Here is a 14,566-nt window from a genome sequence, read left to right as displayed (position 1 = left end):
AATCTTAATTATTTATATATTATAAGCGAATTATTGTACAAAAAGAATTTCCTAATATATAATTAATAAATATATATAACTAATTATTATAAGACAGAGAAAGTAAGCGAGTTACTTTATGTCATGCATTATTTATTTATTGATTCATACATTTTTAAAAATTGATTTACATTTTCAAAAAAACATTTGATTTCTATTTATTACAAGACTCAGACGTAAAAACAATAGATCGATATATAATCTCCCAACGGGACTTTGAAATCAAAAGAATACTGATTACATGAGTTTTAAACGGTATTCCGGCATGTAAAGATGCACGCCCGGGACTACATATCCATGAAAAATTGGATAATTGTAATATCGGAGTTGTACAATAACAGATTTCTATACGGATGCGTAACAGAGATTCCGCGTTTATATAAGACGAGCGCCTCGGCCTTTTGCGCAGGTTCCTGATAGTATTTCAAGATTGCGTTTCGGGGGGGAAAAAAAAACTCCGAAAATATGCGAGAAACATCTTCGCGATGTCGTTTCGTCGAAATTAATTCGGAAAGGTTTTCGACACAACGTGTGTTTTCTGGCCGGAAGACGAGACTCGCACTAGAACGCAGCGTAAAAACTCGTGTTACGTGTCAAGAAAGTGCCGAGAAAAAATCAATAGAAATTTATAATAAATATACGAAGCTGCGAGAGAGACATAAGTTCGCAAGCAGTTCGATGAAAGATGTATTTAATATATAATAAAAATAACAAACAAAAATATATATCACATCGCAGCGAACACAAAATATATCTCGACTGCGTTCCGTGTAGTCTAGGAACGAGCACATTAAGAGTGACTGAATCGAGCAAAAATTGAAATTCTTTCTCTTCCTATAACACTACGTACTCCTATATTTGGACTTAATGCAGTGACAACAATGCGACCCTTTTTATAAATATATAATTTGATTTCGTCAAATTTATTATCTGTTTAATGCATCTTTTTCGATTCTTATATGTTACATTCCTCTAAAACTAATTTTACAAAAATAAATTCGATAATAAATGATGGTAAAAAGACAATTAATAAAAGATTCCGAAAATGTTCTATTGTAAGATAGGCAATATATTACTGTTGGTAATTTTGCAGTGTTGTTAATAAATTATTATTTAAATCGATTCAAATCTTATATTTAAGCAAAAAATTTGGCATGCAAATTCAACATCTGTCGTCAAAGCGTTAAGTTCAATCTTATTTGAAAGAACAGATAGAGTACGTTTTCTACTGTAAATCTTATAATGCATAACTGTAAATAAAAAATTAAAACCCGTAGCCACAATGCATCTCGACGATCGTGAAATCGATAATATAATTATACACTCATTCAGCACAAATAAAGAGATCACTGCTTCAAAATGCTAATTTTTTTGTAGGTCGAATATATCAGTAATTTAAAAAACTAAAATATCTCATTTATGTAAATGTATTTGTTAAAATACAAGATTGCATAATCAAGGATAAATTGATTAAGAAATGCGTTAAATATATCTGCGAAAAATGCTGCCTTATCTTTGAAATGCCATCGAATTTTATAATAATTGTTAATGGTGGATCTACATTTTCGAAGATTTCTAATATTTCTGTAAAACTTGAAAAAGAATTCTTTTACGAAGAGAAAAAATATATATACATACATATATAAATTTATATAATTTTTAGTATTAGAAAAATTAATATACATATATGGACATTTATGTCAAAAATCATATTTCAAAAATAAGTACACATTTTTAGAAATACGTTTACAAATAAGTACACATTTATAAAATACGAATACAATTACTTGACAAACCAATTAATTGAATTAAATTTAAAACAATAAATTAGCATTCTGGTAGATCCACTATTGTTCAATCTATAGGCATAGCATTTTCTATAAGTTTTTTGTATGTAATTGTGATTGAACATTAAGATCGTTAAAGCGTTAAGATAAATTTCCAAACCGAATATCTTGAAATAACCAGATATCTTTGAATAAAGATAGTTTTGAAGAAGAGTGACTTCCCAATTATGCCTTCGCAGAGTGCACGAATTTCCATACCCGTTGCCGTCGAGAGCATCAGGAAGCGGCTCTAACTAACATCGATAGAGTGCTTACAAAGTAATGCACGATTACAACGAGTTTCGTTTTTTTTTTAATATTTTTTAACCGGCACGTTGTTATTCGTGGCCGATTCGAACAGATACAACAACGAGCATAAGGGACAGCGAAAAATGAATAAACGACCTCTCGCGCGATTTCGTCTGGTCCTAATTAACCCGCGCGTCATAATTAATCTATACGATCTCGCGAAGCCTCTCTCGTCGACGCGCTCATGCACACAATAATTAACGTATAGACGAACACGCAATACGTACATACATATACATTTGACAATTCTTTAATTCAGTAATCTTGACATTGCTAAGTGAGAGACGATTATTCGCCATTGTATATGTACTTTGTGTGTTACGCGATTACATCGACGAAGAAAAATATGTAGCGCGCGATTTCTGGCTTTCATTCGGATGATGACTCAACGATTCGCAAGCAACAACGAGTGAGACTTCAATGCTAAACTTCGATGTCACTCCGCCGATTTCGCATCGACGACATAATACGAGAAGGAAACGAGTCTAGTACGTTTTTTCGCGTATAAACTCGTTTCCTTTTTTTTTATACAATAGAACTATGTCCAGAACGAGATTTTCGTCCTCGAGATAATATATAGGGACGACCACGTCTTGAGGTCTTCGCTTACTCGCAGACTCTGTCCGAAGAAAAAAATAAGAATGTATCATATTAAGACGATTATCTCATTCACGAAGGAGAGACGACTTCTCTTTAGCGATGGTGTAACACTGTGAACTTCTAATAAATTTTCTAGATCGACGAGAAAGTCTTCTCCTCAGATCGGATTCACATTACATCGCTAAGGAAAAGTCGAAGAAGCGCAAAAACGGTCCAGAAGACTCACAAAAGCCTTTCTCGTTCTAATACATCCCCTTTCCTCGACATTTCGAATTATTTCTGCACATGCAACGCGTATTACATATACGAGAATGTGCGACACAATACATTTATATAGTATGTATTTTAATTAATTAACGCCGATCGCGATCGCCCGGCCGATTGTTGATCATTCGCGTCGAATATGTAATAAATTACACGAAAGTATCGACGTAGCTTTTGCTGACGAGGAAGTGCGAAAGCGACACGAAATCTCGGCGAGCATCGCCGCGATCACAATATGTGTACAATAAATGTCAACATCAGTTGCCGACAATATGACTAACTAAATGCTACGAAATCGAGGAGAAGTCATTAATTAAGGTCTTGGTCCGCTTGGCCGGATCGCCGTGATCTCGTATCGTTTCGACTTTTTTTGTTTCCTCCGAAAGGGAAAGACACTCACAAAAAGGGAACGATTAGTGTCTTTCTCTTCTATTTAACGGAGTCTCGTTCTTGTTTAATTGTCTAGTAATCGCGGTGTCACTTTTAAAGATCGAGTCTGGGATCTGTCTCGCGTTTGAGATAATTAAATTTATACAAAGTCCGCAAAATTTTTTCCTTTATCTTTTAAATTCCCTTTTATCTTCATACATTAAATTATCTTGCGACAGTAGAGATAATTATTTTGTCATGTGAAAAGCATATTTCTTTTCTTTATAGTTATTCAGATACTATGTTCTCTCCTCTATTATGACAATGCTATAAAATAATTGAGATTATGGAGAGATTTTGTCGCAAAATAATTCGCTGTTATCGTATTTTAGAGTTTAATAAATAATCGCAAAATAAAAATGTAATTGTTCATCGATTGAGTCTGTGATAGCTTCATCCGCGTATCAAAAGGTCTTTTATACCCTTTGAATAAACTATATATTTTTCGCTGTACTGTTAGAACTGACATTCCTGTGCTAAATGAAATTTTTAATACGTAGCCATAAGAGTCAAATTTTATCTACAATAATATTGCACAAAATACGAATATATTTTTTCTTTACGGAATGCTTCGTATCTAAAGTACATTGAAAGTACATTAGAATGAAAAAAATTAGCACTCTGCTTAATCAGTTTATGTTGCGGATGTATGTTAAGAAAGCCATTTCGACGTCGGTGCATTTAATGAAGATTTTTCATCGCCATTCTGAATTTTTTCCCCATCACTTTAATATTTTATCAGACAATGCGAGACGTTCTTCAATCTCTTCGCAGATGATTCGCAGTCCTGCGAATGTGTATTATTTGCAATTATATGCTACATCTTCCTGTGATTTAACTCTCTATTGCTCTGTATATCAAGTCACATACTAGTTTCATTATTTCTTCACTTTCTTTTTTACGCATGTTTCGTTAATTAATTATTCTAATTTTGCGTCTTCAAAAGTATAGATTTGTCATGTAGTTTATTTAAATTCAACTATATCGCGCTCTTTCTCGATTCTCAAAAAGATACCCCGAGTAATAGAGAGTTAAAAATCTCGTGCGCGTGCACGCCGTTGCATTCGGGACGGAAGTGCACGACAATTATATTATCCGAGCGATTGGATCTTATAATTTAATTACAATGCATATGAAGATATCAAATAATATCTTTAATTAAAAAAAAACGTCAAAGAACTGTATCAGTATATTATACTCTCAGAAGCGAAACTGCTCAATTTCACTGTTTGTAAATTTCTCAATTTGAGCATTATAATTACGTGTTAAAATTAAGAAATTTGCAAAAGTCAATTTGATCAGCTTGGTTTATAAGCTCATATATAATCAAAATAACAGTGTTTGCGTATATATATGCTATCATTATGTATATATGTATATATACTATACATATATACATATATATGTATATGTATATATGTACGCGTATCGCGTATATGCTATATGCGCTGATGTTTAGAATTTCTACGAGATTTCGAAGCCTTGAAGGATTTTCAAATTAAAATTTTAATTTATGAAATTTCGAAACTGTACATTTAATCTTTAAAAATGCAATGCTTTTATCTCCTCATTTACCCGAAATCTTTGAACACCTCGCGTTTTTGGACTTTTTTTAAAATAAAAAATATGAAATAAAATAAAGCGCAGAAAATAAAGCACACATTCTCTTCGTTATTGTCTTTCTAAATATCTTTCAATTAAACGGAATCTTTTAATCCACGGAATTTGCGTGAATCCTAGAAGCTTCGAAATCTCGAAATGCCCAAGTCTTGAATCCCTGGATTTCTTCCGTTCTTTGACGCTCGCGTGGTACCGTATCGTAACGTGACAGAGGACACAAAATATTTTTCTCGATCAACAACGTACACGTGATGATTACATGGCATATATACATGCACGCGCACGTATTGGAACTAGGACATCATTCTAAAGTTCCGTTCGAAATTACACGAACGAACAATAGCGACAAGATATATATATGCTTGGGTCCGGTTGTACTCGCGAAGCCGTTTTCTTTGCGAGAAAAATCTTCAGGATCGATTACGCAATTGTTATACTGTGGACTTTCGCTCTTTTCCCTTATTACATACGGCTCGTTGCTTACATCTAACGCTGTTTTGTTGTTGTTATTGTTCACCGTTGCGTGTGAAGATCTCGATAGAAGAAATGCGCATGGTCTGTCTAGCGACATCGTCTTCCTTGTACAGATCTTCTCTTTGATGGGAAGAAATCATTTGTACGGCACGAACGAAACGCGATGATCGCCAAACATCGCGACGGCAAGTCAATTATTACAATATATATTAATTAATCAATCGGGAACACATACGAGCCGTGCGTTTCGAAAGTAACGCAAGTCTGAATCTGTTCAATTCAAGTAAAAGATCACCGAAGATCTGCATGTGTATGTGTCTACAGAAACTCATTAGGCATTATTTATATTTACTCGCTCGTGCGCTTCCTAGGATTAAATAGAATCCTCGTGTGTGCTCGGTATACTTAAATTAATAATTTATATATCGAATATATCTTATTTGCATTCATTATCTCGTCGAAACAAACAACTCGTATAAAATTGCAGATACAATCTGCCTCCGACCGATACTACGCAATACTTTTCGGCTTCTCTAAAATCGAGAAAAAAACTCGCTTTGGCCGATCTTCCTAGCGACAATATGCTACGCTCATTCCCGTCGAATGGAATGGATTGTATATAGGTATACATAATACTTTGTTAAGTAATGACGAGATGTTATCGTGTCCGAAAGTATTGGAAAGCACCGAGAAAAAAAACGAACGAATAAACTATTAAATATATTAATATATCTCTGGGTTCTTACACAAAGACGATAGCTCTTCGTTCTACCTTCGCTTATACTCGTATGTGTATGTCTGTGTGTGTGTGTGTACTTGTACGTGTAAATTATCTCTCTTTAGGAACTTATACTATACTCGTGGCCGCCGACGGTGACCCGACGACTGTTTCGTTCGCGCGGGTTTCACAAAATGCGTGTCCGTGTCAAAATCAAAACTATATACATTCACATATACGATATAATCTTGTGCGATCTTAATTTCAGTCGACGATAACTCAAGAGATTTTCTCTTTCTACTATATAATTTATCTAAATATGCGCGCGCTTCACCGTCAGCGGCGGATTTCATCTCCACGCAAGGGAGAAAAGACGCCAAAACCGCTGCAGCCTAAATCCTAGTCTACAAAGGGTGATTTAAGTCTTAAGTTTTACGACAAAAAGCTTCAAACTGCAACGTATTTCTGGCTTTAAATAATTCTCATGTTATCTTAATCTCGAAGTCCTAAACGAGTTGGTCAATTCCCAACTTTTAAAGCTAGAGTTTGAAGCTTAGGATCAATGTAATTTTTCTCTTAAATCTTATCAAATCAGCTTTTGTAGAGTGGGACGAAAAAGCTGTCTATTCGCGGTGAGTCGAGAGGACCAACATTGTCTATAGGAAGCCGGCGAAGCGTATCAGTAATCATTTGGCGCGTCAACGCGGTGTCGCACGTGTCTCCGCACCTCGCTAATGGAATGTCGAAGGACGGAGCGGAGTTTTCGTGTAAAGGGAAAACTCTCTCCGCGCTGGCCATGATTCCGCCACGTTTATCAAGAGCCAAGATACAGGATTATTAAACGATGGCTAGGTAAATTCATGTATCGTGGCTCTTCCAGGACGCGCACGCCTGACTGCTGGCCGAGAAGAAAAAAAGGAAAAATAAATATGCATTGTGCAACCCACTTAGAGCGCGCGATCGAGATGAGCTGATCGGGTCGTCCGCTTAATTAGACCGGGCTATCTTGTCGAAGGACAATCTCTCTGTTTCTTTTTTTCGATCCGCTGATCAATAATCGATCGTACCCGCGACGAATTCTTCTTCGTGAACGTCGAGGTCACCGGCTCTTCAAGTCTCAAGTCTCTCGAAGGAATCGCTCACACGTTCTTCAAGTTCTGATTCTTTTTCAGTCCTCTCTTTTTTTTCTACTTTCTACCTACACTCGCCGATCTTCATCCACTCTCGAACACGCTTGTAAGATTTTTTTCTACTTTATCACAGATGTTTTATTCTCGATTTTTGTTTTATTACGCCCTGTCTATGCTTACAGCTCACTCGGTAACATTCGATCAGGGATTCTCGTCTCGTGTTCCCTATATTGTTATTATTTCGCAATGCTGATGCGCAAATTACGCTCTCGATATATATTTCCCGTGTTGATCTTACTCTCCCTATATCCCTTGTATAGCCAACACGTGTTATAATCACAGCTCTCGGTCTCGCCGTTACGCGCAAGAAGACACGATCACACGCTAAGGCCTGCCTTAGTACAAAAATATACATTCGCTTCTTAAAAAATAGATCTTAGCATTCTGTACTGGCTAGCGTTCGTTTGATATTTTACAGTATTTTGATTCTTGGCAGGCTGCTTTAAAGGGTTTAAGTTTATAATAATCGGTTACGAGAACGTCGCCGTCGAGTGAGCTCTCTCAGGGCTTATTCCGATCTAAAACGCTAGCTTGTGCACCATCCCTTTTATTTTTGTTTTTTTTTTTTTTGCTTTTGCGACGCGCATATTCATAAATATTCGCGAACGACTTCAAAGTAACTTCGACAAGGCCGAGATAGATGGAAAGCAACCTCGGAAAGTAAAGCAAGGCGTTTCAAAAACGCGAGAAATTGAAGAAAAATTCATGTTCAACAACGGAACGTATCTCTTTGTTTTTTCTGCAAAAAACCTGCGTGCCTTCCATCCCTCGCCCTTTAATTATTTTTATGAATATGGTGTCGACTATTCTTGCGCGGCAACGTGCAGCTCGCTTGACTTGTGTTGTAATATACACCTCTTTCGGCAGGTTCAGTCTTATACTTGTGGTTTTGTCGTGTTATTACACGAACACGTGGTTATTTAGTTGCGTTGTGCCCACATCAAACGGCTGCACGATTGCCTTCTACTAGATATTTACTTAGTACAGAGGACTCGTACAGAGATGGTACTATCATATCACTTGATTTGTTTCTACGATTCGCGGATATATCCATTATTACATTCAAAAACGCGTATCATCTCGCATTCTCGGTTAATTTTTCTCGTTCTTTCTCTATTCGCACGCTATTAAACTTGCTCTCGCGCAATTTGTCACATGGCTATTTTTCACACTTACATAATTATTCTCGTGTTCGTTAATTTTCTCTCTCTCTCTCTCTCTCTCGCTCATTTATCACATTCATACGCTGGATACCGCATCCCCGAATATAGTTTTTCTTCTTCACGCGAAATTTTCGTTCGTTTAAAAGAAAAACAAGAATAAACGTAAAATTACATTCATAAAGTTTTCGTCCTATCCCGTATTATAGTATCGACGATCAGCGAACGATTTGTTAGTAGATACGTCCGCGTATCGTACATAGTTAATAACTACGATTCTTGTGTGAGAAAACCCTTATTTGGAAATTTCTCTCGTTTCGCGTTAGATTTTCCCTCTCTATTTTTCTCCGATGTAAAAATATACACGCGCGGAATACGAAATGAAAGGGCACTTGCACGAGCGTGATATACCTCAAGTTCGTAGCCGTTGTCCTAACGAATGTGTGTATATATGTATTATATGTTAGTATACGCACTTTCGCGAGGACGCAACAGTTATTAAGGTGGTTTATCTCTCTATGGTGGATGTCGCGTGACAGATTTTCTCAATAAATTTACCCTTACCGCGACTCAGGTACATATTAAGGCCCATTCATCTTGTATAACAGCTGATCGTACGTCGAAAAGAAACTTTTTTTCTCTCCTATCCATCGTACATTTGTTTCTCATCTCTTTGCTCCTCTTGTGTTTCTCACTTTTCCTATTTTCTCGTTTTCTCTTCGTGTATTCTTCCGCGCGTGATTCCGCGTTATTCGCGCGTGTATCCAGTGTCTCGAACGCATGGAGATGTATGTACAGAAACCACATATAAAAAGAACACAATATTACACGTGACTACAAGTTACGATACACGACAATGTAATATAATTATACAAGGTTTCGAAAAAAAAAAAGTAAATAATCTCTCGGAATAGTAAACTGTGTATATACGGTTGCATTTTGGTATCTTATCTTTGTTACAGATCGCTCTATCTTTCTCTTTCACTCTCTCGCTCTCTTTTGTAAACACACTCTCAAAAAATCGTCACCGTTAATTGTACGACAGAAATAGATGCGCACTGCGTCCGGATGTTGACGTGTTTAAAGTTCGACAGATAATACAGTTATACATACATATACATACATAATATACGATTAGCGACTAATACCTTCGATTTTACAGATACACACTTATATTCGTGTGTTAGTCATCAGCGGTCGCTAAGAGCACGGTGAGTATAGACGATTATATATATTATATTTTTTAAGTATTATACTCACATTCGACTTACTACTCGTTATCACCTGTCGAAAGCTATACATGAACAGGTTGTATCTCGAGTGATTTTATTTTTTTTTCTCTCATTTCATTCTTTCGCCCGCGCTTGTATCACGTACTTTACATCGAGCCGACTTTCTTTCGGTGCGCATACGTTAACATTTGTACAAAAGCGTCCGATTGGTCTTGGTATTAAAAATAACCTCGGATCGCTATATCGATACTTCGCGCTTTTTTTGTCTTTTGCTCTTTTTTGTTTCTCGAGCGCGATTTATACTCTTTTATACTCATGTGTGCGCCGCTTATTTAATGAACTCTTCGCGAAGTTTTACTAAAAGTTTGACTTTCGCACGTCATGCTCTTGGCGCTCGCTATCATCTAACTTCCCAGAAAATTGGAAAAATATGTTGTTGAACGCGCGTTTTTTTTTACTTACATACGTTTGGAATTTTGTTATTCTTTCCAGTGGAAGATCATAAGATCCGAACCTCTTCCTTTCTCTCTTCGATGTGCTGTAGTTTTTTCTTTTTACGTTGAATAAGCGTCTTTCGCCGTATTCTTCAGTCTCAGCTCTGCTAAGCTTTGTAGATCTCTTTTAAAGATTCTTCGCGTGTTGCAATCTTGTTCTTCAGCCATGTCGTTTTAAAATGCACAGCTCTCTTTGACCAGAATAGTATTGTAATTATATAAAATGTATTCTGGTTCCCTTTTCAATATCAATTTTATAGGCGATAAGGGCAATTATTTATCGTTCTTAATGCCTTAATAAATATATATATACGCATAATCTTTTCCTAGCATCACTTTGTCAACAACAAAACACGACTCATATAGTTTTCCATAAGAAGAAAGTTACAATGCATATAAATCACCGAAAAGATCGTCTCTTTTAGTTGAAGAGATCGTCTCATTGTTTGCAAATGTGTTGTAATTTGCATTTGAATATATCAACAAGTCAAAATAGATCTAGTTGACTATAGTTTATCACACTGATATATGAATCGACAGAAATATCGTAAACGAGAAGATTATATGTGCGTTTATCTCTCTATATCTCTCTCATTGTACCCAATAGGATTCTCAACTCGGCGAAACGATTATGCCGTTGATGAGATTTCGAACTTATATACGCTGTTCGATGTTTCATCCAAAATTTCTCGTTAAACAAAAACAAAATTTTTATAGAATAAAAGATGAAATTTGATAACGTTACTTCTGAGAATGCTGGTGGTCCGGAAATGATGTTGGGTAATCATACTGAGTAGAAATTTTCCTTGGCTTCTATCAAAAATTACTTTTGATCGCTAAGAACCAATGGCATAATCACTTCTCTGCTGTCGCCTTTGAAAGGATCCAATATCACCATCGGTAGATCTGAATCGCTCAACGGCATCCAATGTAGACCCATTATGTCTCGGATTTCCTATATAAATAAATTAATAAATATATTTAATAATATGTTAAGAAATAGAATATTTTAAGATTCTCTACCTCGGCTTCGTGATCATTATTTTCTTAATTGTACAGAGTGAATCATCAGAAAATAAATTTTTGCTTTAAATAAATAGTTTAATATAAAACTTTCATTTTACATTAAGATCGTTTGTACTCACGTGTGTGATACTTTCAGCTTTGTGCCACGATTCATTTTCAGATGTGATATCACTTTTCGCAAATACCAGCAATTTAAGAGTATTGCCTCTGAGACGTGCAATGGCCAACAAATTCTCTTGATAGTATTTATGGCCTAGGAACACCACCTTTGTAAGCTTCGTACATTTCCATGCCACCAATACCAAAGGATCTGGACTGTATTAAATAATCATGTATATATTATCATAGTTTTAACTGAAGAAAACACAATTAAGCGCAAAAATATTTTTTACCTATTTGGATCGTTTGGATCAAATGTAGCTGGCATCTGTTGCGCGCGATCTATCGAGTCTATCCATGTCAATGATCTCAGTGTATGCGAATACCACATTGATAATCGAAGCAATGCTCTGTTATTAACGTTTTCACAGAACAATACTTTTAAATGCGTCAATGGCATAGCGGGACATAATATATCGGTGTGTAAAACCTTAACGCCAGCATAAGAGTGTATAAGATTAAGCCTTAATTCACATTGTGGACTGCAAATAAAAAAAATATTTTTTTGCTGATATTATTCTTATTGAGACCAAGATAATTCTAGTTTAACATAACTAGTGCAATAATGATTGTGTAACTTACTTTTTTTGACTAAACATTTGCCAAGCCATATTTGTTGTTCCCGGATAATCGTTTTTCCAGCCATGTACATGAATCACAAATCTTTGCATACACCCATTGTCTAACGCTTTTAATAAAGTATCATTGACAAACTCGTAATCCAGAGTCAAGACAGATAATCTGATAAACGAATTAAAAATAGTGTTATCAAGCTCGAAAAAATCATAATAATCAGGGTCGTCCTTAACAGATGCCAGACTGAGATGCGTTAGATGTTTGGCATGATGAAGACGAAGAGGTTCCAAAATTATAAACATATTCACTATCAACTCTTCTGTGCATCCTAGACTTAGGGCCTCCAGATAATTAGAAGTTTCAATAATATTTGCCACAGATTCTATTAATGTGGAACGATAGCAGTTACTGAAAGATATATAATACAAGTTTATCACATGTAGTGTAAAAATTTATATAGTTTATATACTGGATAAGATTAACCAATTTGATACCTGTCATCCTCATTGTCAAAAGAAAAATCGTAGGCATTGCTATTAAATTCCAAAAACAATTTTCTCAATTGTTTATTATGACTTAATTGTTTCATGAGCTTGTATGTTTCACCTACATAATCAATGTATCTGGGTTTATCCCAACGAATCGTAGCTTCGTGCACACTCAAAGCAAAATAATTTGCCAAAGATCTATAATAAAATATATCATGTATTGTGCAACTTTTAATAAATTTGTACCTTATAATGAATATAAACAATATATCCTTAATTTTACATACCGAGACCATAAAACGCTGTCTTCGTCTCTGAACACAAAAGTGATTTTTTTCCAGAAACTTGGATGGAACAGAGTGTACCTCCAATTTCTGCACACCTGTTAAAATTGAATAACAAGTCTATTGAACAAATCTTGGATGAATTAAGTATAATAATTATATATAAATAATAATTAATACATGTTATTATCAAATAATGATGTATAAAAATTATAATAGAAATTTTAATATATTCATGATTATATTAATTAATATAAGTGACATTGACATATATAAAATACAATAATGATTTTTATACTGTACAGTTTAAATCATTTTTATTATATTAAGGTGTATAAAATATAAAATTTATATATTTTTTATAATACATTAAACAGGTAATTTTTGGTACTATATACATAAATAAAATAAAATGTGCTATTTATAATAATAAAGTTTGTCATAAATAATGGTTGATATTTCAAACCAACACACACATACACACACAAAAGGTTTGTAATATCAAACTTCTAACCATGCAAATGATATGTAATGTCAAAGGAGATAGGATATCTTCTCATTAGTATGTACATTCCACCGTACATAAGAAACGTTCTCGTGATTGTCACACGACGACTTTTATCGGCTATACAATGTCAGATCAGTTTACAGCGCAAACGATCGCGACTCTGAAAGAGCGAGGGAAAGGAAAACACACAAGAGGATTTCTCCTTCTCTCTCGCTTTCTTTGTCACTCTTTCATATATATATATAGATATATATCTCACTTACCTGAGAGGCTCTTATTCTGGTCTCGTGCGACAGATACGAGAAAATTTCCTGCAGGATAACGCTGGGCAGGTTGTTCCAGGATGGGCCGTGGTCCTCCATTTCTGTCACACGACTCGCAGGCTTGTAGGACGAACAGCTGTTCAGCAAAGACAGCTGCCCCTCGGACTTTCTCGACGTCGGCTCCTCTTCCTCTTCCTCCTCTTCCCTCGTCACGTCACCGCTGTTCACCGCTGCTGCTGCTGCTGCCGACGTCGACGTCGTCGTCGTCGCCGCGACGGTGCCGCTGAATCTTTCCAATCGCACATCGAACGTCCCCTCGCAGGCGCGCATCATGTTCAACCAGACGAACGGTCCGAATCGCGACCCATCCGCTACTACGTCGTTCGACCCGTTGCCGACTGCGACCGCGCCGAGATTTACAGCCGAGACGGGCATATGTACACGACACGGAGTGTATTCTACAGCGCACCCCGATGTGTGTATATAATGTATGTATACACACCGAGCCTCTCCCAACGCGGACTCGCTCACTTTCGCGCTCCAACTGTCCCGTCCTGTCGTGTCGGCCTATCTATCCTCAAAAATGTCAGACGCAACGCACGTTTCGAAGGAGAAATGGAGGGGATACGCTGGCGCGACGCACACTGTCAAACGTCAGTTGTCGTCCGTGTGCCTCGACACTTCGGTGAGCTTCGGCGAGCTTCGGGCGACTTCGGGATGGAGGAGGATAGATATGTCATATATGTCATCGTCTTTCCTACTCTCTCCGGTTAAACAGCTGATTTCTGAAGGTTGAAGAGCGAAGATTAACTAGGATTTTTAATTAAGAGAAACTCTCAATTTTTTTGTTTAACAAGTTATCGCAAAGTGTCAGAAATAAAAAATATCTGAAATGTAAGCTTTGGCC

The 14,566-nt window shown here is 36.2% G+C and overlaps 1 protein-coding gene across 1 annotated transcript; it reads right to left on the bottom strand.

Annotated features, from left to right (window-relative positions):
• Window positions 1–115: 115 nt before the first annotated feature.
• On the bottom strand, window positions 116–14,310 carry LOC114939247 (F-box only protein 33). The gene is made up of 7 exons (XM_029313516.2): window positions 13,660–14,310; window positions 12,892–12,986; window positions 12,611–12,802; window positions 12,123–12,524; window positions 11,774–12,022; window positions 11,501–11,696; window positions 116–11,310 (listed from the first exon to the last, which is right to left on the bottom strand). Exons 1-7 carry the CDS (start codon window positions 14,092–14,094, stop codon window positions 11,179–11,181), a joined length of 1,701 nt encoding a protein of 566 aa, XP_029169349.1. The 5' UTR covers window positions 14,095–14,310; the 3' UTR covers window positions 116–11,178.
• Between the last annotated feature and the right edge of the window lie 256 nt (window positions 14,311–14,566).

Source organism: Nylanderia fulva, unplaced genomic scaffold (genome assembly GCF_048542155.1).
Source record: "Nylanderia fulva isolate GAGA-0341 unplaced genomic scaffold, ASM4854215v1 Scaffold28, whole genome shotgun sequence".
Taxonomy (NCBI): Eukaryota; Metazoa; Arthropoda; class Insecta; order Hymenoptera; family Formicidae; genus Nylanderia; species Nylanderia fulva.
Note: the sequence above shows the minus strand (reverse complement) of the source record. Positions and strands in the feature narration are given on the sequence as shown.

Bases quoted from the DNA above. Each gene is read 5' to 3' on its own strand.
- LOC114939247 (XM_029313516.2), bottom strand. From the start codon at position 14,094: ATGCCCGTCTCGGCTGTAAATCTCGGCGCGGTCGCAGTCGGCAACGGG. The intron at 12,525-12,610 runs GTATCAAATTGG...TATATCTTTCAG, and splicing joins TTTGACAATGAGGATGACAG to TAACTGCTATCGTTCCACAT. The intron at 11,311-11,500 runs GTGAGTACAAAC...TTATTTATATAG, and splicing joins AAGCTGAAAGTATCACACAC to GAAATCCGAGACATAATGGG.